Source organism: Pituophis catenifer, unplaced genomic scaffold (assembly GCF_029215685.1).
Source record: "Pituophis catenifer annectens isolate HBS135680 unplaced genomic scaffold, rPitCat1.0.hap2 SCAF_1, whole genome shotgun sequence".
Lineage (NCBI taxonomy): Eukaryota > Metazoa > Chordata > Lepidosauria > Squamata > Colubridae > Pituophis > Pituophis catenifer.
Window position 1 is genome coordinate 342,402,150 of NW_027256881.1, and position 25,291 is coordinate 342,427,440.

Genomic DNA, 25,291 nt, shown 5'->3' on the forward strand with positions numbered 1-25,291 from the left:
CACTTTTTCCCCCCTAAAGGAGGATGGAAATGTTGGTGCATCTTATACACCGAATACAGCCATTTTTGGCCTCACGAAACCCCACCCCACATGTCCCGTTGTTGCAAAAACGGGGCGTGCAGAGCGTTTGGGAGGCCTGCAGAGTGCTCCTGGGGGCCGGGGAGGGCAAGCACTTTTTTCTTCTTCTTTACCTCTTCAAAATCTTGGCACATCTTATACTCCAGTGCGTCTTATAGTCTGAAAAATACGGTATAGAAAAATACGGATAGAATATCTATCTATCTATCTATCTATCTATCTATCTATCTATCTATCTGTTTAACATCTATCTATCTATCTATCTATCTATCTATCTATCTATCTATCTATCTACCTATTTAACATCTATCTATCTTTCTATTTAACATCTATCTACCTATTTAACATCTATCTATCTACCTATTTAACATCTATCTATCTACCTATTTAACATCTATCTATATTTAACATCTATATTTATCTATTTAACATCTATCTATCTATCTATCTATCTATCTATCTACCTATTTAACATCTATCTAATTAACATCTATCTATCTATTTAACATCTATCTACCTATTTAACATCTATCTATCTATCTACCTATTTAACATCTATCTATCTATCTATCTAACTACCTATTTAACATCTATCTATCTACCTATTTAACATCTATCTATCTACCTATTTAACATCTATCTATATTTAACATCTATATTTATCTATTTAACATCTATCTATCTATCTACCTATTTAACATCTATCTAATTAACATCTATCTATCTATTTAACATCTATCTACCTATTTAACATCTATCTATCTATCTATCTACCTATTTAACATCTATCTATCTTTCTATTTAACATCTATCTACCTATTTAACATCTATCTATCTACCTATTTAACATCTATCTATCTACCTATTTAACATCTATCTATATTTAACATCTATATTTATCTATTTAACATCTATCTATCTATCTATCTATCTATCTACCTATTTAACATCTATCTAATTAACATCTATCTATCTATTTAACATCTATCTACCTATTTAACATCTATCTATCTATCTATCTACCTATTTAACATCTATCTATCTATCTATCTAACTACCTATTTAACATCTATCTATCTACCTATTTAACATCTATCTACCTATTTAACATCTATCTATCTACCTATTTAACATCTATCTATATTTAACATCTATATTTATCTATTTAACATCTATCTATCTATCTATCTATCTATCTATCTATCTATCTATCTATCTATCTACCTACCTATTTAACATCTATCTAATTAACATCTATCTATTTAACATCTATCTACCTATTTAACATCTATCTATCTATCTATCTATCTACCTATTTAACATCTATCTATCTATCTAACTACCTATTTAACATCTATCTATCTATCTATCTATCATCTATTTAACATCTATCTATTTAACATCTATCTATCTATTTAACATCTATCTACCTATTTAACATCTATCTATCTATCTATCTATCTATCTATCTATCTATCTATCTATCTATCTATCTATCATCTATTTAACATCTATCTATCTACCTATTTAACATCTATCTATCTATCTATCTATTTAACATCTATCTATCTAACTACCTATTTAACATCTATCTATCTATCTAACTACCTATTTAACATCTATCTATCTATCTATCTATCTATCTATCTATTTAACATCTATCTATCTATCTATCTATCTATCTATCTATCTATCATCTACAATTTGGATTGTTGGGGTCTCCACAGAGATGACCCCCGTCTCATGTTCCCACCAACTCAGCCTCTTTCGATCCTGAGACGAGCAATTCTTTAAAGCAATTCTTTAAAATAATTATTTTTTTAATCAATCATTTTTTAAAAAGAGAAAGAAGCAAAAAAAAAAAAAAAAGGAAAGGGAGGAAAAAAGGAAAGTTAGCGGGATCGTTATCAGTAAGAAAATCTTCATAGTTGATTTTTGCTTTTGCTTTTGCGTGTCTGTGTCTGATGGCTCGTGGAATGCTGGTGTCGTCCATGCCACAAACCGCAAGTGTGTGTTGGCAGATGCCCCTTGCCCAAAGCTTAGGAAAGGTCCACAGGGCCAGAGGGTAGCCGCCTCTTCTGATGCATTTTGATATACATCTCCTTTTCCCAGCGAAGGGCATTGTGTTGTTTCTTCCTCTGGAGTTCAACAGATCCTGCCTTGTGAGAGATCCCGGTGAATTGTTCATCTGCAGGGAATCACAGAATATTGAATAACAGGAGTGGAAGGGGCCTTGGAGGTCTTCTGGTCCAGGGGTCTCCAACCTTGGTAACTTTAAGTCTTGTGGATTTCAACTCCCAGAATTCCCCAGCCAGCTTTGCTGGCTGGGGAATTCTGGGAGTTGAAGTCCACAAGACTTAAAGTTGCCAAGGTTGGAGACTCCTGTATCTTGTCCAACACACTGCGTCATTGTTTCAAGAGATATTTTCCTTACCTAAACAGAGGAAACAGGATGATTCAAGGACTTAAAATACAATTTGGGTGACTTTGGCCTTCCTGCCAGCTTGACTGTGGTTTTACATTTAGGCAAGAAAAAAAACAAAAGGAACAGGTACAGTATAGGACAGGTGGTACCTGACTCAATAGTGGTGACTGTGAGAGGGATTTCGGAGTCCTAGTGGACAACCATTTAGATAGGAGCCAGCCGTGTGCAGCAGCTGCCAAAAAAGCCAACACAGTTCTAGGCTGCATCAACAGAGGGAGAGAATCAAGATCACGCGAAGTGTTAAGACCACTTTATAAAGCCTTGGTAAGGCCACACTTGGAGTATTGCATCCAGTTTTGGTCGCCGCGATATAAAAAAGATGTGGAGACTCGAGAAAGAGTGCAGAGAAGAGCAACGAAGATGATTAGGGGACTGGAGGCTAAAACATACGATGAACGGTTGTAGGAACTGGGTATGTCTAGTTTAATGAAAAGAAGGACTAGGGGAGACATGATAGCAGTCTTCCAATATCTCAGGGGCTGCCCCAAAGAAGAGGGAGTCAAGCCATTCTCTGAAGCACCCGAAGGCAGGACAAGAAGCAATGGGTGGAAACTCATCAAGGAGAGAAGCAACTTAGAACTAAGGAGAAATTTCCTGACAGTGACAATAATTAACCAGTGGAACTGCCTGCCTCCAGAAGTTGTAAATGCTCCAACACTGGAAGTTTTTAAGAAGAGATTGGACAACCATTTGTCTGAAATAGTGTAAGTTTTCCTGCCTGAGCAGGGGGTTGGACTAGAAGACCTCCAAGGTCCCTTCCAACTCTGTTATTCTATTCTAACTACCCCTCTGGCAGCTCATGGCGAGACTGGACTTCCCGGGGGCATGGCAGCATTGAAGCGACCAGAAATTTGCCAAATTGTAATCCTGCCAGAGTCGGGGATTCGAGATTTGGGGTCCGTTCTATACATTATATCCCCCTTTTGGGATTCCTTGGTTTAAACGTCGTTGCCCTGCGGTGCCCTTTTCCACCCAGTTAAAAGCGTCAAGACGCAAGAATTTTATTAGCACGCGTAGTCCTCGACATAGGACCACAGGTCAGGCCGAAGTTTCGGTTGCAAAGCAAGACGGTTGTTAAGGGAACTTTGCCCCGTTTTAAGACCTTCCTTGCCACAGCGGTTCAGTGAAATTTGCCTGGCCTAGTTGGAGGTGTTTAAAAAGCCGCCTCTGAGTCTTCAGAGAGGGACGGCATATAAATTGAATGAAATGAAATTGAATTAAATTGAAATTGAAAAAGGAGACACTGGCAATTCTGAAGGCTCAAAGATGGCCCCAGTCACGTTGGCTTCAGGGTTGACAGGCACAGTTTCTTCACACACACACACACACTCCTACACACCTGATTGACTGCTGACTGTCCTTTCAAAGAGGAAGACTGTGCCAGCCATCATGGCTGCTAAGGTTAGAACCACCAGAAGGATCGCACACCAATGTTTCTGTAGAGAGAAAGCACACCGACACATAGTTTTTTTTAAAAAGCCTCTGCTGATCAGGCAACTCAGCTTGGATCATCAGAGGCATTTAAAAGAAAAAAAGGGGTTTTTTTCTTTTAAAAGCCTTTGACGATCCCAGCTATCATCAGAGGCCTTTTTTTTCTTTTTTCTTTTAACTTTTAAAAGCATTTTTTGGCCAAAGAGGTTGTAGAAAAAATGTTTTTAAAAGTAAAAAAAAAGCCTCTGATGATTGTGTGGCTCAGCTGGGCATGGGGAGGGGGGGAGACAGGGATTTTTGCTACCAGTTCTCCGAACCACCCACCGCCATCGCTACCAGATCAGGTCCAAACCGGGAACATTTCACCCCTGGCATAGACCCTCAACTTTTGACTTTTGCAGAATAATACCGTAGATACTAGCCATTTCTATAACGACAAACCTACCTATTTCTTTAAGAACAAACCTATCAGCAAAACCCAAAATTTAAAAATTCATTTCTTTTTTCAACCTCGAGCACAAAGTCCAGAAGTGGTTTCCAAGTAAAGAAAAGAAACGTTTTCAAAAGAAAACAAAAATGTTCAGGTGCCTTTTGGAAAAAAGCGCTTTTATTTATTTATTTATTTATTTATTTATTTATTTATTTATTATTTATTAATCAAATTTCTATACCGCCCTATTCCCGAAGGACTCAGGGCGGTGAACAGCCAAGCTAAAATACAGATAATACAAATATTAAAAAAATCCCTTAAAATTATTAAATATTTCGGCCAAAACACAGATTAAAACACCCAATTTATAAAATCACAAATTAAAAAATTTAAGAAATTTAAAAGATGGGAGTTAGGCCAGGCTTTTGGGACAACCAGGGCCTGGGATGACTGAGAATCTCCACAGATGTCCTTCAAAGTCCTCCCCACCTCCATCCATGAAGGATGTCCTCACCTTCATCCAGGTGGCCAGGTCCTCCATTTCGATGAAGTCCAAGATGAAGTTCTTCACCCTGGCGATGGGACCGTCCTCGTCTACGAAACGGCAGATGTGGAATTTGTCACAGTAGCCGTTCTTCTCGCCGCACGGCGAGCCTGGGAGGAGCGGGATATCCGAACCGTTGAAAACATGGTCCCAAAATTTCGAGGAGGTGCTGGCACAGGTTTCAGCTTGTCCTACAGAAGCCATGAGGGGAAGGGGGAGGGGAGAAGAATAAATGCTTAGAGTTGAAAGTCTCCAAGGCAAGCACAACTTTTTGGTTGAAGCTACCCAGGATCTTGGCACAATGCCGCGAAGATGAACATGTTACTCAGAATAGGAGTGGCTATGGTGACGGATGATAATAGGTAATATCTGTCTGCTGAAGCTGGTTTCCATTCTTATATCGCCAGTGGTCTGCGCGGATCGTGGCTGATCCCAACGACGAGGAGGCTGGTGTGGTGTCGCGCCAGCAGCCTGTGCAGCCGGCGCTCGCGTCGGACAGCGAGGAGGCCGAAGAGGATGTGGTGCCAGAGGCAGAGACTCAGCCAAGGCCTTCAGAACCTCCGGAGGCTCCTTCCAGTGGAGAGAGTGAAGTGGAGGAGCCTCTTCTCAATGCTCGAGCACGCAGGGCTGCCAAAAGGCAGGAGTGGCTACTCAGGAGGAGGAGGTCTCCTCGAGAGTAGGGCTTGAGGATAATTGGCCACTCCCTTAGCCTATTTAAGTCACACGCCGTTAGTAAGTTTCTTGCTGGAAACAACTTGTAATTATCATCAGAGCATTTTTGAAAAAGTCTTATCATATCTTGTTTTCTGGGCTGGTTGCCAACCTTTGCCGGACTTTGGTTTATTCTTGCTACTTAATAAATTTGATAAGGACCGTTGGTGTGTGTCAATATCCTCGGAAATCCGGAACTGGGGCAGAACAGGAAGAGAATATTTGTAGCTCAGGGTTGAACTGTGGGGTCCTAGATGCTCTCTGAGTTTGGTTACTTTCTTGCAGACGTTTCATGACCCAACTAGGTAATATCATCAGTGCTAGAAGGGAGTAGGGTTTGCGGAGAGGAAGAGGAGGAGGACTGTGGGAGTTGAAATCCACCCATCTTAAAGTTGCCAAGGTTGAGTAAGTATATTGTATGATTAACAGATTAACAGAGTTGGAAGGGACCTTATAGGTCATCTAGTCCAACCCCCAACTCAAGCAGGAGACCCTACACCATTTCTGACCAATGACAGTCCAATCTTTTCTTGAAAGCCTTCAGTGATGAAGCGCCCACAACTTCCGAAGGCAACTTCTGTTCCATGGGTTGATTGTTCTCACTGTCAAGAAAATTCCTCCTCATTTCTAGGTTGAATCTCTCCTTGGTCAGTTTCCATCCATTATTCCTTGTCTGGCCTTCAGGTGCTTTGGAAAACAGCTTGATCCCTTCCTCTCTATGGCAGCCACTCAAATATTTATTTAATTTTTTATTAAATTTATATGCCGCCCCTCTCCAGAGACTCAGGGCGGCTCACAATACATTTAAAAAAAAAACCATTCTAAAAACATTTAAAAGATTAAAAAACATTAAAAACAATTAAAACCCATTCACACCATTCATGGCCGGATCTCGCCGGATCGCAACAGTGAGATCAACGGCCCCAGGCCTGCTGGAAAAACCAGGTCTTCACCGCTTTTCAGAAGGCCAATAGGGTGGGGGTGGTCCGGACTTCAGGAGGTAACTGGTTCCAGAGAGCCGGGGCAGCCACAGAGAAGGCCCTTCCTTGCGGGCCCGCCAGCCGGCATAGTTTAGCTGACGGGACCCAGAGGAGACCAACTCTGTGGGATCTTACCGGTCGCTGGGAGCTATTGGAATGCTAACTGCTTACCCCACTCCCCCAAATGAAGGAACTTGGAGGTGGCTATTTTCACTTAACGACCACCGCAAAAAAAAAAAATTGGTTGGTCATATGACCAACATATTTTACCACCATTATGACTTACAACCATAATGGGCAGGCACTATTACGGTCGTAACTCGAGGACAATAAGCCTGACATTTAGCCTGGACTCGATAAAAAGTTTTTGAGAGTTTTCTTTTGCCTCCAGGCACGGCCTCAAATGTTGGGGACCCATGTGAGATTCGATACTGACCTGGTAGCTGGCAACAGAGCTGGCATCTTCCTCGCAGAGGACTAGAGGCACACTGGCATTCCTGCAGCCCATGCTGGAAGCAGAGGGACCCTTCGCAGAGCTGAAAGGTAGAAGAGGGGATTTTTGCAGATTGTCTTCGACTTACGACCATTTGAAGTTACCAGATCACACTTAGGACTGGTTAACGACTGCATGTTTCGGCTTTACCACTGCATCATTCACTCAACTGCTGTAAAAGCTGTCCTAAAATTGGCTCCGGTTGTGGTGGATGGGTGCCTTGACTTATGACCGAAATTCTGGCTCACAATAATTTAATAAACAAAAATTTAATAAAACAAAACAAACAAAACAATACATTAAAAAAAACATTCTAAAAACATTTAAAAGATTAAAAAACATTAAAAACCTTAGGACTTTTTGCAAAGTTAAAAAATTGCTGGATACAAAGTCATCCAACGATGCAAAAGATACGTATAGGTAGTCCTCAAGTTACAATTATTCATTTAGTGACTGGTTACAACAGCACTGAAAAAAGTGACTTATGATTTTTTTTCCCTCACTTATGACTGTCACAGTATCCCCAGGGATACGTGATCACGTGATCAAAATCCGGGCACTTGGCAATTGGTATGTATTTATGACATGTGTCCCAGGGATCATGTGATCACCATCTGTAACCTTCCCAGCCATCTTTCTGACAATTGGGGGGGGAGCCGGATTCGCTTAATGACCGCCCAATTCCCTTAAACAACTGCATTGATTCATATAACGGCATCAAATCAGGGACAAAAAAACATCCTAAACTCAGTCTCTTAACAACTGAGGCGGTTAGAAACGAAAATTTGGATTCAGTTGTGGTTGTAAGTCGAGGACTACCTGTCCAGCTTGATTTGATCAGGAGAAAAAAAAAATTCCTCCAATCTCAAACAAACAGCCATCAACCTCCAAAGGATCATTTTCTACCTACCGCTCTGGTCAAGCCAGTTTTCCCCCACCCTCATTCTTCTTAAGTTGCCCGTGGTAGACTGCTCTTGAGCCTGGAGGCTCCACTGGGATGCCAAGTTCACATTAGCATTTCTGGATGGCCTCCACGGGACTCACCCCGTTCAAACACAGGCGGAGGCCAAGGCCGCAGGGGGTGAAGTTGGCTTTCGGTAGGGGCTCTGGACACGTGGAGCTCGCTCCCGTGCAAAGGCTTTCCAAAGCACAGTCATTCTCGTCCTGGCACCTTTGTCCCGGAGGTTTAAGGACACAATTCTGGTTACAACAGAATCCTTGACTGGGGCTGTAGGAGAGAGGGAGGGAGGGAGGGACACAGACAGAGACAGAGAGAGAGATGATGGATGAGTGACGGATGATAGATAGAGAGATAGATAGATAGATAGATAGATAGATAGATAGATAGATAGATAGATAAGAGCCTGGTGGAGCAGTGGACTAAAGCGCTGTTAAATAGCACTTAGCTGCCAGCTGCCTGCAATTACTACAAGTTCGAATCTCACCAGGCTCAAGGTTGACTCAGCCTTCCATCCTTCCGAGGTAGGTAAAATGAGGACCCGGATTGTGGGGGCAATAAGTTGACTTTGTATAAAAAAGAACACCCCGGGGGGGGGGGGCAAAAGCTCTACTAAGCAGGTATATACAAAAGTATGAAGGCTATTGCTTAACGCATTGTAAGCCGCCCTGAGTCTCCGGAGAAGGGCGGCATATAAATTGAACCAATAGATAGATAGATAGATAGATAGATAGATAGATAGATAGATAGATAGATAGATAGATAGATAGATAGATAGATAAATAAATAAATAAATATGATAGATAGATAGATAGATAGATAGATAGATAGATAGATAGATAGATAGATAGATAGATAGATAGATAGATCTAGGTAGATAGATAGATATAGATGATAGATATGACAGAGAGAGATGATGGATGAATGATGGATGATAGATGATAGATATAAGATGGGTAGCTAGTTAGATGATAGATAGATAGATAGAAAGATAGATAGATAGATAGAAAGATAGATGATAGATAGATAGTAATAGAAATAGTGATAGGTAGATAGATAGATAGATAGATAGATAGATAGATAGATAGATAGATAGATAGATGATAGATAGATAGATAGATAGATAGATAGATAGATAGATAGAGATAGAGATAGTGATAGATAGGTAGATAGATAGGTAGATAGATAGATAGATAGATAGATAGATAGATAGATAGATAGATGATAGATATAGGTAGATATAGATGATAGATATGACAGAGAGAGAGATGATGGATGGATGATAGATGATAGATATAAGATGGGTAGCTAGCTAGATGATAGATGATAGATAGATAGATGATAGATAGATAGATAGATAGATAGATAGATAGATAGATAGATAGACAGACAGACACAGTAGATGATAGATAACCTTTATTGTCATGTAAATAAATACATAAATCCAATCCAATCCATCACCATTACCTGCACCCTGCTCCTGGTTTCAACCGGCACTGGATTCCCCTCGGCTCCCCAGCACCGTAGCAGCAGGCGTCATCATTGTCGCTCCCAATGTCGCATTCTTCTTCCGGATCCACAATCTGGTTCCCGCAGATGGGACGGTCAGTTTCTGGAACGGAAGGCAAAGAAGAGGGGAAACAGTACTATTCCCAGGAGAAGTTTGCAAAAGTTGCTTGATCATTTGGGTTTCGGCCTGGAGCAGAAGTCAGGTCATCCCGCATCTGTTGCAGTGAGTGTTAAAAGCACAGCGAAGCCTCTGTGCCGTGTGGCAGTCTACCTGCAAGACTCCGCAGCTAAAAAGGGAGGCTTGATTTCATGGCTCATGTCTCAGCTTCTCAAAAGCTGTGGTTGGACACTGAAAAATACTGCCAAACAGTGGTGAAATCCAATTTTTTTTTACTACCGGTTCTGTGGGTGTGGCTTGGTGGGTGTGGCTTGGTGGGCATGGCAGGGGAAGGATATTGCAAAATCTCCATTCTCACCCCACTCTGGGATCAGCCAGAGGTGGTATTTGCTGGTTCTCCAAACTACTCAAAATTTCTGCTACCGGTTCTCCAGAACCTGTCAGAACCTGCTGGATTTCACCCCTGCTGCTGAGCCTCCCTGAGCAGAGAAAGTCTACCTTTCAACTCCCATTGTTGGCAGCCATAACAGAGCCTCCCTGGACAGAGGCTGTCTACCCATATTTGTCAGCCAACTACAGGATGAGGACCATTGTCTTCCTGCTTGGCATCAAATTGTCCACAGTGGAAAGCTTGCTTAGAAAACACCTTACTCACTCGGAAAAACAAAATGGAGCTTCCCTGCAGAGGAAGACTCTACCTTATACAACTACAAGATAAGAGACAATGATTGGTCACAGGGAGGAATTGGATACAGCCAGTGGGTGGGATTCAAATAATTTAACAACCGGTTCTCTGCCCTAATGATTTCTTCCAACAACCAGTTCACCAAACTGCTCAGAAAGTTAACAACCGGTTCTCCCGAAGTGGTGCGAACTGGCTGAATCCCATCACTGGATATAGCAGAGTAGTGTTTCTCTGACTCGGCCACTTTAAGAGGTATGGACTTCAACTCCCAGAATTCCACAGCCAGAAAGAGGAGTTGAAGTTAACACCTCTTAAAGTCTGGGAAAACTGATCCAGCCCCGCCACTGAGAACCTAATCCAGGGTCCTTGGAACTCCCCACCACCAGAAATCTAACCTAAGGTTTCAAACAAGTGGTGAAATGTACATTTTGTTACTACCGGTTCTGTGGGCGTGGCTTGGTGGTGGTGGGGGTAATATGACTGAGTGGGCGTAGCCAACTTTTTTTTTTTTTTTTTTTTACTTTTAAAACTGAAACCTCGGCTGAAGAGGTTGTTAAAAAAATGCTTTTAAAGCCTCTGACGATCCCAGCTGACTTGCTTGATTGGCAGAGGCTTTTTCTTTTTTTTTAAGCCTCTGACGATCGCAGCTGACTTGCCTGATCGGCAGAGGCTTTGTTTTTACTTTTAAAAGCATTTTTTCTATAACCTCTTCGGCTGAAAAGGTTGTAGAAAAAATGCTTTAAAAAAAAAAAAGCCTCTGATGATTGCGCAGCTCAGCTGGGCAATGGGGGAGGGGCAGGAATTTTTGCTACCGGTTCTCCGAACCACTCTCCTCCATTGCTACCGGATCAGGTGATCCGGTCCGAACCGGGAGCATTTCACCCCTGTTTTAAACGGGATTTTTCAACCCTCCCAAGGATTCAAACCCGCCTCGGATTCTCCAACCTGCGAAACAACGATCCTTCTTGCGCTCCAGAATATTTGAAATATAGGCGATGCTACACGGAGAGAATTTATCGTTATTGAATTCGGTCCCGTCTGTGGCGTAATTGAACATCAGGAATTTCCCCCGGCTGGTGTTGAGGTCAAAACGGGAACATTCTTTGCTCTGGTCGTGCTGTAAGAAAAAGTCACAGAGAAAGAAACTAGCGGGGACATTTTTGGCTGGACTTAAAGACGATCCAGAGTCAAACTTTTAAAATTTACAGCAGGGGTGTCAAACTCAGGGCCTGTGGGCCAAATCTGGCCTGTGGAGTGCTTAGATCTGAGCAGTGGTGGGATTCAAATAATTGAAAAACTGGTTCTCTGCCCTAATGACTGGCTTGGTGGGCGTGGCCATGATGGGCGTGGCCAGGGGGTGTGACAGGCAGCATTCAGCCTCCTGCACCCCCCTGGGAGCAGAAACAGGCCGCGGGGAGGGGGGGGAAGTGCCACCCTCCCGCACCCCGTTTTGGGCCTAGTAGGCCTCCCTGCAGCCTCCTGGGAGCAAAAATGGGGCCCGTGGGGACTCCTAGAAGGGCTGTGGAGGAAAGGGACCAGCCAGCAATTTAACTACCGGTTCGCCCAAACCGGCCCAAACCGGCTGAATCCCACCACTGAATCTGACCCAAGGGGCCGTCCTGGAAACAGCGATGGTCTTGTCCACAGTGCCTCTGCCAACGAAAACAGAGCTCGGGAGGGCTTGGGAGAGCTCCATTTTCGGCAGGACGGCCTCCTGCAGCTCTCTGCCAACAAAAATGGAGCTGGGGGGTCGGGTATCCATTTTCACTGGCAAAGGGCTCCAGGAGACTGTCCCAGCTGAAAACGGAGCTCGGGAGGGCCGCGCGCAGTCTTCCCGAGCTCCATTTTCAGTGGCAGAGGGTTTCAGGAGGCCGTCCCTGCCGAAAACAGAGCTCGGGTGCCAGTTTTCACTGGTAGAACGCTCGGGCCACCACAGGCGCCCCTGACACAAGTGAGGTCAAGCTGGCCATGCCCCCCCCCCCGAGGTCAAACACAACCCTGATGCGGCCCTCAATGAAATTGAGTTCGACACTCCTGATTTACAAGATGGTCGCCCAGAAAAAGGAAGGCTCACGGGTGCGCCCAGGCTGTGGCCAAATTCATGCGCCAGGGTGACGTGGATCATCCGTGGAGGGAGCAGCTGGCCGTACTTCTGCAGCGTGATCAACCCCGTGTTTAGAGAGGCTTCTTTTTCCTGGAAATGCTGATATTTTGAGCAAATCCCTCCGACGTCGTCTGCAAACGACAATCACAGGGAAGAAAGAAAGAGTGAAGATTTCTACTTGCACACAGTCAACAATCCTTGGTAAGCAGGGGTGAAATACTCCCGGTTTGGACCGGATTGCCCAATCCGGTAGCAATGGTGGCGGGTGGTTCAGAGAACCGGTAGCAAAAATTTCTTCCCCCCCCTTCCCCATGCCCAGCTGAGCTGCACAATCATCAGAGGCTTTTTTCAAAGCATTTTTTCTACAACCTCTTCCGCAGAAAAAATGCTTTTAAAAGTAAAAAAAAAAAAAAAGCCTCTGATGATCGCGCGGCTCAGCTGTGATCGTCAGAGGCTTTTCAAAGCATTTTTTTTCTGCAACCTCTTCAACCGAAGAGGTTGTAGGAACAAAAATGCCTTTAAAAGCCTCTCTGACAATCCCAGCTGAATTGCCTGATCGTCAGAGAGCTTTTAAAAGCATTTTTTTCTTCAACCTCTTCGGCCGAAGAGGTTGTAGAAAAAAATGCTTTGAAAAGTTAAAAAAAAAAAAAAAGTTGGCCACGCCCACCCAGTCACATTACCCCACTCACCCACCAAGCCACGCCCACAGAACCGGTAGTAACATCATTCAGGACCTTTTCCTGTGGGAGATGGAAGTTCCGGTGAGCAGATCAGAATCCCGCAGGTGTCTCACCTGGTTGCCCATTGAAAGCAATGCCAAGGACGCCACTGTAATCCCGGTTGGTCAACAGGTAAGATAAGCAGTAACCGTCCCAATTGGTTTTTGAGTGCAGCATAAGCAACATCTCCGGACTGAGAAAGGGGGTCTGTGAAGGGTCCTCTTCTTGGACGATCTGCAGAAGTGGGACAATCCCAAATCAGGAATGGATGAGACAGAAGGGATCTCACTTCCATGTGCTCGATTGTCACTTACATCGTCCTCAACATACGACCACAAGGGAGCCCAGAATTTCAATCGTAAGTTATTTGTTGCGGCCTCTCGGCTGCCGGCCCTTCCAGCAGCCAAATCAGAGGAGGGGGAGAGGCGTGAGAGTTAGGGTCAGCGTCAGAGCCATCTTGGAGCTCCGAGCGGGAAGAGGGAACGGAGCTGGCAGAGAGAGAGAGACAGAGGTGGAGCCTGGGCCGTCTGTCAGCCCTCAGATGGACAGTCGACAGCCCCCAGGTCTGGAGGTGGCTGATGAGAAAGAGGAGGAAGAGCTGGGTCCGGTGCCTGACGTGTGGATGTGCAGAAGGCAGAGGAGAGGAGAGCAATGGAAATCAATGGGCCGGTCCTCGGGACAGAAGAGCCACCACTGCTAGCGAAGCCCCACCCTAACTCTGGGGATAAAAGGCAGGGGATGGAGATGAATAGATGTGGCAGACAACCATTTCTTTCCCGGACAGACAGACTTGTAAGCCTGTGGTGAGAGAGAAACTTTTTGCTGGGGCTGCCGGTGTTCCTAATAAAGGAATCATTGCTTCAACTACAGAAGGTTTGTCAAGTTTGGAGAGCTGGGTCAGAACATTATTTCTCTTGTAAGTCAAGGCAACCACAGGACCAGTTGATTTTAAGACCATTTTACGATGGTTGTAAAGTGAGTCATTGTGGTCATTAAGTGAGTCACCCTGGTCGTGAGGTGAAACACATATTCATTATGTGATTCCAGCTTATCCTATGGGCATTTTTGGCCCAACACGATAAAAAAAAACCATTGCAAATTGAAACATAGCAAATAACGATCCCATAACCGCAGGACACTGCAACTAGGTCATGTTATAGACTGAATGCCTAAAATGAGATCATGTGATCAAAAGATGCTCTGAGTTTTGACCATCAGATCTGGCCAACTTTAAATTTACCAGGTTTTGGTGTCCCCTCCAGACTGACTGTATAATTCAATCAGGCTAATCCAGTGATGGCTCACCTTTTCCGGACCAAGTGCCCAAAGGGCGCAACAGTGCGCGCGAATGAATGTGTGAGCACCCAAACCAGTGGTGAAATCTAAAATTTGTTACTACCGGTTCTGTGGACGTGGCTTGGTGGGGGTGGGTAATGTGACTGGGTGGGCATGGGCAATTTTTTTTTTTTAACTTTTAAAACCATTTTTTCTACAACTTCTTCGGCGAAGAGGTTGTAAAACAATGCTTTCAAAAGGCTCTGACGATCCCAGCTGAGTTGCCTGATCGGCAGAGACTTTTTTTCTTTTAAATGCCTCTGACGATCAGGCAACTCAGCTTGGATCGTCAGAGGCATTTAAAAGAAAAAAAAAGGTTTTTTTCTTTTAAATACCTCGGACCATCCAAGCTGAGTTGCCTGATCGGCAGAGAATTTTTTTCTTTTAAAAACCTTTGATGATCCCAGCTGAGCCGCGCGATCATCAGAGGCTTTTTTTTTTTTTTTACTTTTAAAAGCATTTTTTCGGCTGAAGAGGTTGTAGAAAAAATGCTTTAAAAAGTAAAAAAAAAGCCTCTGATGATTGCGTGGCTCAGCTGGGCAATGGTGGGGGGGGGCAGGGATTTTTGCTACCGGTTCTCCGAACCACCCGCCTCCATCGCTACTGGATCGGGCAATCCAGTCCGAACCGGGAGCATTTCATACCTGACCCCCAAAATGCAATACATGTGCAGCTCCCATGCATGCACCCCGCCCCCGCGCATGCACAGCAGAGACCTGAAGACTAGCTGGCCAGCGGGAGGAGCGCAGCAGAGCTGAAATGGGGTGACAGCTCACATGTACACAGACAGGGCACTGTGTGCCACCTCTGGCACATGTGCCGTAGGTTCGCCATCACGGGGCTAAGCTCAACAACCCAAAAATTAGTTACCTGGAATTCAGAACGGCTAGTCCTCGACTTATCACCATCCATTTAGTGTTCATTTCCAGTTCATTTACAACCATTCATTCGAAGTTTCAACGGCACTGAAAAAAAGTGACTGAAAACCGTTTTTCACACTCACAACATTTTTCACACTTGCAGCCTTCCCTGTAGTCACCTGATCAAAACTCAGATGCTTGGCAAGTGGTTCGTATTTATGACGGTCGCAGTGTCCCGGCGTCACGTGATTCCCCTTTTGCGACTTGCTGACAAGCAAAGTCGATGGGGAAGCCAGATTCACTTAACCACCGTGTGACTCACTTAACAACTTCAGTGATTCAAGGGCGGTGAGAAAAATCGTAAAATGGGGCGAAACTCCCTTAACCAATTTCTCACTGAGCAACATAAATTTTGGGCTCAAGTGTGGTCGTAAATTGAGGAATACCTGTATTTGCTATTGGGTAATTTTTTTTTTCTGGAAAACCAGAAGTAAATGCCGGTTTACTTTCAGAAAAATAATTCATAAATCTCATGCAACCTCACTTCAGGATGTTGCAAACAGCTGTAAATATGGGCTGGTTCTCTAGGTCCCAAATATGTTCACAAGACCAGAAGAGGAATGGTTGGACATCAAAACTCTGAATCCAGGACATAAATCTGTTTTTCGGGGTCCGTCATAATTTTGAATAGTGTCTAAGCAACTGCAATTGCATCATCCCCTTTTAAGATTTAATTACTTTTCGGTGGAAATCCTAATGACAAATTCCCCATAACTCTGTCCAAAAGGAGCTGCTGGAACCTACTGTGATTGTCTTAACTTTGAACTCGATGGTCCCGATCCGGCCAAATTCAGCGGCTTCATAAATGGTGTTCACAGCTTTTATGTAGTTGGCAATCTAGAAAAAAAACAGGAAAATCTCTTGGTTTGGGTTCACACCAGTGGTGAAATCCAATTTTTTTTTTACTACTGGTTCTGTGGGTGTGGCTTGCTGGGCGTGGTGTGGCTTGCTGGGCGTGGCAGGGGAAGGATACTGCAAAATCTCCATTCCCACCTCACTCCAGGGGAAGGATACTGCAAAATCCCCATTCCCTCCCCACTCCTGGGGGAAGGATATTGCAAAATCTCCATTCCCACCCCACTCTGGAGCCAGACAGAAGTGGCATTTGCTGGTTCTCCGAACTACTCAAAATTTCCGCTACCAGTTCTCCAGAACCTGTCAGAACCTGCTAGATTTCACACGATGCTTGGATTCCTGGTGTCATATAAATACATGAGATTCCATTGCTATAGCTTAGTGTTTCTCAACCATGGCCACTTTAAGAGGTATGAACTTCAACTCCCAGAATTCCTCAGTCAGTCCTTGATAGCTTTATGATGTGTGGACTTCAACTCCCAGAATTCCTCAGTCAGCCCTTCACAGTTTTACAATGTGTGGACTTCAACTCCCAGAACTCCTCAGTCTGCCCTTCACCATTTTATGACATGTTGACTTCAACTCCCAGAACTCCTCAGTCAGTCCTTCACAGCTTTACAATGTGTGGACTTCAACTCCCAGCACTCCTCAGTCAGCCTCTGACAGCTTTATGATGCTTGGATATCAAGTCCCAGAATTCCTCAATTAGCCCTTCCTAGCTTTATGAAGTGTCAACTTCACCTCCCAGAATTCCTCAGTCAGTCCTTGATAGCTTTATGATGTGTGGACTTCAACTCCCAGAATTCCTCAGCCAGCCTTTGACAGCTTTTATGATGCTTGGACATCAAGTCCCAGAATTCCTCAGTTAGCCCTTCCTAGCTTTATGAAGTGTCAACTTCACCTCCCAGAATTCCTCAGTCAGTCCTTCACAACTTTACAATGTGTGGACTTCAACTCCCAGAACTCCTGTCAGCCCTTCACCATTTTATGACGTGTCGACTTCAACTCCCAGAATTCCTCAGTCAGCCATGCTGGTTGGAGAATTCTGGGAGTTGAAGTCCACCCATCTTCAAATGGCCAAGTTTGGGAAATGCTGCTATTACCCAATCCCATTTAGCCCGTTTTAGCATCCTGTGTGGATGCAACTACAGAATTACTCTGCCAGAAAGGTGGAGATGAGAATGACAGGAAGGGGCAGGCTTGCCCAGGAAGAAGGCAACCTTTGCAAAATCCCCCTCCCACCTCCAAATGTCATCGTGAGTCACCAAAGGTGGGGCTAGGCAAAGAAGTGTAGGAAGGTAGCACCCACCCCTCTCCTGGGAAAATGAGATATTTTAGGAAATATTAAAAAGGGCAAAATATTTCCCCTAAAAGGGGAGGCAGAAACTCAGCCCCCCCCCCTCCACTTTGTCAATGGGCCATTAAGGCCTGGGCCAGCCTATTCTACATAACAAAGTTCTACCTCCTTCAGGCAGACCCATAATAGGAATTGCCCAAAGCCCTTTCATTACATCATCACCCAGCAAGAGTCAACCAAGCTTGGGATTCAGGACAGACTACAAAGTTACCCCTGCGTGGCCCCATGGGAGTCTGACAACCAATCAGAACACAAGCTCAAATTCAAAAGCCCAGAGAGGGTATAAAACCCAGGCACTCTCAGCATCTCTTCCCTTTTTTTCTCTTCACCCAAGATCTTCAAGGCATGGGATCCTGTCCACCATTAAAACCCTACTTGGATCAGGAGGCTCTCCTCACAGTCACTCATGCCCTTGTCACCTCACGGTTAGATTATTGCAACACGCTCTACATGGGGCTACCCTTGAAAAGTGTTCGGAGACTACAGTTGGTCCAGAACGCAGCCGCGTGAGCTGTCGTGGGTGCACCTAGGTACACCCACATTACACCAGTTCTCCACGAGCTGCACTGGCTCCCTATTGGTCTCCGGTCACAATTCAAGGTGTTGGTTATTACCTTTAAAGCCCTACATGGCTCAGGGCCAGGTTATCTTCGAGACCGCCTTTTACCTCATAGCTCCCAGCGACAGGTAAGATCCCACCGAGTTGGTCTCCTCCGGGTCCCGTCAGCTAAACAATGCCGGCTGGCGGGCCCGCGGGGGAGGGCCTTCTCTGTGGCTGCCCCAGCTCTCTGGAACCAGTTACCTCCTGAGATCCGGACTACCCCCACCCTATTGGCCTTCCGAAAAGCGGTGAAGACCTGGCTTTTCCAGCAGGCCTGGGGCCGTTGATCTCGCTCTTGTGATCTGGCGAGATCCGGCCATGAATGGCGTGAATGAGTTTTTAATGTTTTTAATTTTTAAATGTTTTTTTATAATGATTTTTTGGAATGTATTGTGAGCCACCCTGAGTCTTCGGAGAGGGGCGGCATATAAATTGAATTAATTAAATTAAATTAAATTAAAAGCATCTTTCCAAGCAGCCTCCATGTTTCCAGGGTCTTTCTCCCCACTTGGAACTGAACCAAGAAGGACATTCCTTCTAAGAGAGGTATACCCGTTCTAGCTCCACCTCCTTTTATCTTGACCCTCCCCCTTCATCCTTTTTTTAAAAAAAAAGAGAGAGGGGGATTTGCACACCTGGGCGATCACGGCTTCCACAGAGCCAAAACGTTGGTAGAACAGGTGATCGGCTTGAAGGTGAAGCAGGCAGGAAGTCTTCGAATAATTCAAGCTCCTCCTGGGCCGATGAGTGTGGTTTGCCTGTGGAGAGTCCATGAAACAGGTGGAATAAGAGAAGGAATAAATTCAATCGGTAGTCCTCGACTTATAATGGTTCACTTAGTGACCGTTTGAAGTGACGTCACTGAAAAAAATGGACTTCTGACCATTTTTCACACTTATGGGACCATTGTCCCGTGCTCGAAATTCAGACCCTTGGCTACCGACTCACATTTATGGCGGTCGCAATGTCCCGGGGGGTCATGGGATCCCCTTTTTGCGACCTTCTGATGAAAATCAATGGGGAATCTAGTTTCACTTAACAACCGTGTGACTAATTTACCAACTAGTGATTCCCTTAACCACGGTGGCGAGAAAAGTCGTAAAATGGGGCAAAACTCACTTAACAAATGTTTCGCTTAGCGACAGGAATTTTGGGCTCAACTGTGGTCGTAAATCGAGGACTACCTGTACGGGAAGCTAAACAAGGTTAGAAAGATGTATCGGAGGTTGAATTACATTAGACCAGCCTCAAAGACAGGTAATCCTCGATTTACGACCAGAATTGAGCCCAAAATCTATCTCGCTAAGTCAAACACTTATTAAGTGAGTTTTGTCCCGTTTTACGACCTTTCCTGCCAGGGTCTTTAAGTGAATCACTGCGGATATTCAGTTAGTGACACGGTTGTTAAGTGAATCTAACTTCCCCATTGATTTTGCTGGCCATAAGCTTGCAAAAGGGGATCCCATGACCCCGGGACACTGCAACCGTCGTAAATGTGAGTCGGTTGCCAAGCCTCCGAATTCTGAACACGTGACCATGGGGGTGCTGCAACGGTCATTAGAGTGAAAGACGGTCATAAGTCACTTTTGCCAGTGATGTTGTATTTTCGAATCGGTCACTAAATGAACTGTTGTAAGTCGAGGACAACCTGTGTCCGGTCGGTGATTTAGTGGTGTGGAAAACTCATTTGTTTCACCACGATCGATGCTTTTTTTTTTTTTACCTTTGCTGTCAGCTGCCGTTGGAAATCTTGCAGTTGTCGGTGCAGTTTCTGAGCCAGCAATGCTGATTTGGAGTCATGCAGAAGTTTATAATCTACAAAAGTCACAATCGATGTTCTGTTCTCGCTGCACACGTTTATCCCGTGTGCGGCCTGAGACATGCAGCTAAAATAAACCAGATCAGGATGTTTTGTTCAAGGAAGAGGATGGCTTTAGCTGCGTGTCAAGCTGGACACGGAATAAAGTGTAGTTTTACAGGACAAAGCAGTGAAACAGCCGGGCTGGGTATGTGGGATTGTGGATTTTTTGTCCTCGGATGAACCTGCGTCACGGATTAGGCTGTGGATTAGGGTGGATGGATGGCTGCGCGGTGTGAAGCCGGCTAGATTTTTATTTCAAGGGAAAAAAAGATTCCCAAAGGTTCCTAAAGACACCAGGAGCCAAATGGATTAGCTAAGAAGATCAAGGGAGATTTCAAAAAACAAACAAGGATCGTTGCAAAGCGGAGATGAAGGAAGATGGAAAACAAGACTGAGAATTAATTAAACTCGTCTAACTGACAAGATTTTTTTTTTTCTGCCTTGGGAAGGAAATACGTGGCCTTAAAATGAAAGTGTTGATAGGTAGCGGCCAAAGGGAATATTAATACAATTCCATTCTCTACCTGTCTTTTTGCTTGCCTTCCTTCCTTCCTTCCTTCCTTCCTTCCTTCCTTCCTTCCTTCCTCCCTCCCTCCCTCCCTCCCTCACTCACTCACTCACTCACTCACTCCCCTCTTCTTCCCTCCCATCACTTCCTTTCCTCCCTCCTTCTTTCCTTCCTTCCTTACCCACTGATTCCTTCCCTCCCCCTTCTTCCCTCCCTCCTTCCCTCCCTTCATTTCCTTCCTTCCTCACTCACTCACTCAATCCCCTCTTCTTCCCTCCCACCACTTCCTTCCTTCCTTCTTTCCTTCCCTCCCTCCTCCCTCCCTCCCTTCCTCACTCACTGACTCCTTTCCTCCCCTTCTTCCCCCTCCCCCCTCCCTCCCTTCTTTTCTCCCCTCCCTCCCTCAACTCTTCTTCCCTCCCACCACTTCCTTCTTTTCTTCCCTCCTTCCATCCTCCCTCCATTCTTCCCTCACTGACTCCTTTCCTCCCTGTTCTTCCCCCCTCCCTCCCTTCATTTCCTTCCTTCTTTCTTTCCTTCCTTCCTTCCTTCCTTCCTTCCTTCCTCACTCACTCCCCTTCTCTCCCCTTCCTTCCTTCCTCAACTCTTCTTCCCTCCCACCACTTCCTTCTTTTCTTCCCTCCTTCCCTCCTCCCTCCATTCCTCCCTCACTGACTCCTTTCCTCCCTGTTCTTCCCCCCTCCCCCTCCCCCTCCCTCCCTTCATTTCCTTCCTTCCTTCCTTCCTTCCTTCCTTCCTTCCTTCCTTCCTCACTCCCCTTCTTCTCTCCCCTTCCTCCCTCCCTCACCTCTTCTTCCCCCCCACCACTTCCTTCCTTCTTTTCTTCCTTCCCTCCCTCCTCCCTCCCTTGGTCCCTCCCTCCCTCACTCCTTCCCTCTCCCTTCCTCCCTTCTTCCTTCCCTCCCTCCCTCCCTTCTCGTTCTCATTTTTCATTCATTAATTCCTGCCTGCCTCCTTCTTTCTCCTCCCTTCCTTCCTTCCTCCATCCCTCCCTCCCAATTTTTTTTGCTAATGATTTCACAATCTCCCTTTTCAGCCTTATTAAAATGATAATTTAATGGCCACTTTCGTAGGCATTGAACATGGGGGACCCTATTTGTACCCAAATATTTCAACTCGATTGACCTGCTGAAGAAAATTGGTGATGGGGAGAGAACTGGGGGTGGGGGGTGGGGGGCTTGAGCCTGTTCTCACCTAAGTCCCTCTGGTGATGGATGAAGGAATGGGCTTCGGGAGGCTCTTTGACCACAGCAGCAGATTCCATGTAATAGGTGCCATTCTGGGTCTGGATGAATCCCTCAAAGACACCGTGGACGATGGACCCGTGGCAGAAAGAAGCTGCGTCTCCTGTCCAAAAGTCACTTTAGTCATATCAGAAAAAGCTACAGTAGAAACCAGATTGATCGTCACGGCAAGAAGGTTGAAAAGCGGTGAAGTTTTGCAGGTTATTGGGTTTAAACATTTATTGCGTTTCCTGAGCAGAGAGGCTGCACCCATCCCTCTCCACAGTGCAAACCCCCAACTCCTTCAATTGGGTTTAAAATCAAAACAGAAATTCCATGATGAGGTGAGAATGATAATATGAATGAAAAGATCCTTGCAAGGACATTTTCAGTATTTCTTTAAAAAACTAGAAACTTCATTTAAAAAGGATTGGATGACGACAGGAAGGGGACGGGGAGGGAAGGAAGAAGGGATGGGAAGCAAAGGGAAGAAAAGGAAAGGGAAGGAAGAAGGGAAGGGAAGGAAGAAGGGAAGGGAAGAAAAGGAAAGGAAAGAAAGAAGGGAAGGGAAGGAAGAAGGGAAGGGAAGCAAAGGGAAGAAAAGGAAAGGAAAGGAAGAAGGGAAGGGAAGCAAAGGGAAGAAAAGGAAAGGAAAGGAAGAAGGGAAGGGAAGGAAGAAGGGAAGGGAAACGAAGGAAGAAGGGAAGGGAAGCAAAGGGAAGAAAAGGGAAGGGAAGGAAGAAGGGAAGGGAAGGGAAGAATGAAGGGAGGGGAAGAATGAAGGGAGGGGAAGAGTGAAGGGAAGGGAAAGGGAAGGGAAGGAAAGGAAAGAAGGGAAGGGAAGGAAGAAGAAGGGAAGGGAAGGAAAGGGAAGGAAAGGAAAGGAAAGGAAAGGAAAGGAAAGGGAAGGGAAGGGAAGGGAAGGGAAGGGAAGGGAAGGGAAGGGAAGGGAAGGGAAGGGAAGGGAAGGGAAGGGAAGGAAGCAAATGGACGAGGAGTGTTGGATATATAAATTCTGTGAATAGATAAGTAACAGGGAAAGGAGAAAGAGAATATAGGGTGGGACCTCTACTCCACCTTGTAGGGTGCCTGAATAAACAGAGGAGACATCTGCGGGTTCGGAGGTCTCGTTCATCACAAGCACAACGTCCTTAGCGAAGACCCTCGTGTCCTTCCAGAGATGCAGCCTAAAGATCCTGAAATAGGGTTTATTACGACACACCATTCAACAGTTGCTTTTCTGATTCATGATCAATCTGGACCAGGCCACGGGACCTCGTAAGGCTGCAGCCGAACCTTTGAAATGCATGGAATTCCAACCACAAGGATCGCCGGTCTCCTCGGCTCACTTCCCGATGCGCCTTCTCCAAAGCCCCTCGGTCGTAGGAAAGTTTCTCCTGGGATTTGACAAACGCTCGCATGGGGCTGGCTTCATTTGCTTTGGCAGGGAGAGAAGCAGAAGGTTGAAAGGGACCTACCCACTTTCCCTCCTTCTTCTTTTTCCTTCCTTCCTTCCGTTCCCTTCCTTCCTTTCCTCCCTCCCTCTAGGTTCCTTCCTTCCTTTAGTTCCCTTCCTTCCTTCCGTTCCCTTCCTTCCTTCCTCTAGTTTGTTTGTTTCCCTCCCTCCTTCCCTCCCTCCCTCCTTCCTTCCTCTAGTTCCCTTCCTTACCTTCCTTCTAGTTTCCTTCCTTCCTTCTAGTTTCCGTCCTTCTTTCCTTCCTTCTTTCCTTCCTCTAATTCCCTTCCTTTCTTCCTTTCCTTCCTCTAGTTTGTTTGTTTCCCTCCTTCCTTCCCTCCCTCCTTCCTCTAGTTCCCTTCCTTACCTTCCTTCTAGTTTCATTCCTTCTTTCCTTCCTTCCTTCCATTCCCTTCCTTCCTTTCCTTCCTTCCTCTAGTTTCCTTCCCTCCTTCCTTCCTTCCTTCCCTCCCTCCCTCCTTTCTTCCTCTAGTTCCCTTCCTTACCCTCCTTCTAGTTTCCTTCCTTCTTTTCTTCCTTCCTTCTTTCCTTCCTTCCTTCCGTTCCATTCCTTCCTTTCCTTGCTTCCTCTAGTTTCCTTCCTTCCTTCCTTCTAGTTCCCTTCCTTCCTTCCTTCTAGTTCCCCTCCTTTCTTCCCTTCCTTCCTCGTTTGTTTCCTTCCTTCCTTCCTTCCTTCCTTCCTTCCTCTAGTTCCCTTCCTTCCCTTCCTTCTAGTTTCCTTCCTTCCTTCCTTCTTCTAGTTCCTTTCCTTCCTCCCTCTAATTTCCTTCCTCCTCTAGTTCCTTTCTTTCCTCCCTCCCTCTCTCCCTCCCCTTTCTCTCTCTCTCCCTCCTTCCCTTCCTTTCCCTTTTCCGTCCTTTCCTTCTTTCCTCCCTCCAATTTATAGAGTCACCCACTTCGCATACTTCATATAACGCCGTTCATCCATTTCATATGCAGCCCCTTTGATCTCGTGACTAAGGCACGAGGGCTAGAAAGTGGGAGACTGTGAGTTCTAGTCCCACTCAGCCATGAAAGCCAAATGGATGATTTTAGTCAGAATGTATAAGAATTAATCATACACTCAGCAATGCAGGAAGAATGAAAATGAGGATCTCCTCCTGGAAGGTAGTTTTGAAATTCCTCATTTTGACCTTGAAAATCCTGCAACACGCTCCGCTCCGTTTTACAGCCCCTGACCTTCCAAGATCTTAATCTAAACTTTAAAAGAAATCCTTAGAAACAAATAATTTTTTGTCAACAAGAACAAAAAGGCCTCAGGCAGCTCCTTAGCACGAATCAGCCCGTGACTTGGTCTCGGGCACCAAATATGGAGAGCAAATTTTGCAGAGATTCAAGGAAGGTTTCTCCTTGCCAAATATATATATTTGGATCAATTGGAGGGAGGAAAGAAGGAAAGGACGGAAAAGGGAAAGGAAGGGAAGGAGGGAGAGAGAAAGGGGAGGGAGAGAGGGAGGGAGGAAAGAAAGAAAGGAACTAGAGGAGGAAGGAAATACATATATATGAAAATTCCTACCTGTGCACGTCGTTTGGGAAAGAAGAAGATTCCAGAAAGGTAAATTTAAGTACCAGAAAGAAACCATGGACTCCAAAGTTCTTTGTTCCTTCCTTGCAAATGAGATTTGACGGAATCAGAGCTGCGTTGCTAAAGGCGAAATAAACCAGAATGCAGGCAGGATCTTGCACAGGCTTGTTTGATCCCCGAATCGTTGGAAGCCGATGAGCCAAATTGCAGTCAATCCCTGCCCATCTAGGAGATGATATTACTATCTCCCTAAAAAATGCATTTTTCACAAAACCTAAACAATTTGTTTCAGGATGCAGACAGAGGAAGACTCAGGGAGATGTCAAAACATTCTGTGGGACAATAAAACTACCCTATAAATCA

General features: G+C 45.1%; 1 protein-coding gene across 1 annotated transcript; it reads right to left on the reverse strand.

The window, feature by feature from the left end:
- Positions 1–1,963: 1,963 nt before the first annotated feature.
- On the reverse strand, positions 1,964–25,038 carry LOC139308369 (disintegrin and metalloproteinase domain-containing protein 10-like). Its single transcript, XM_070931888.1, has 16 exons — positions 24,920–25,038; positions 23,223–23,364; positions 23,004–23,122; positions 21,898–22,050; positions 20,037–20,128; positions 18,949–19,071; positions 16,245–16,337; positions 13,320–13,479; positions 12,497–12,657; positions 11,368–11,539; positions 9,578–9,722; positions 8,197–8,380; positions 7,096–7,195; positions 4,939–5,159; positions 3,903–3,999; positions 1,964–2,266 (listed from the first exon to the last, which is right to left on the reverse strand). Exons 1-16 carry the CDS (start codon positions 24,984–24,986, stop codon positions 2,118–2,120), a joined length of 2,178 nt encoding a protein of 725 aa, XP_070787989.1. The 5' UTR covers positions 24,987–25,038; the 3' UTR covers positions 1,964–2,117.
- Between the last annotated feature and the right edge of the window lie 253 nt (positions 25,039–25,291).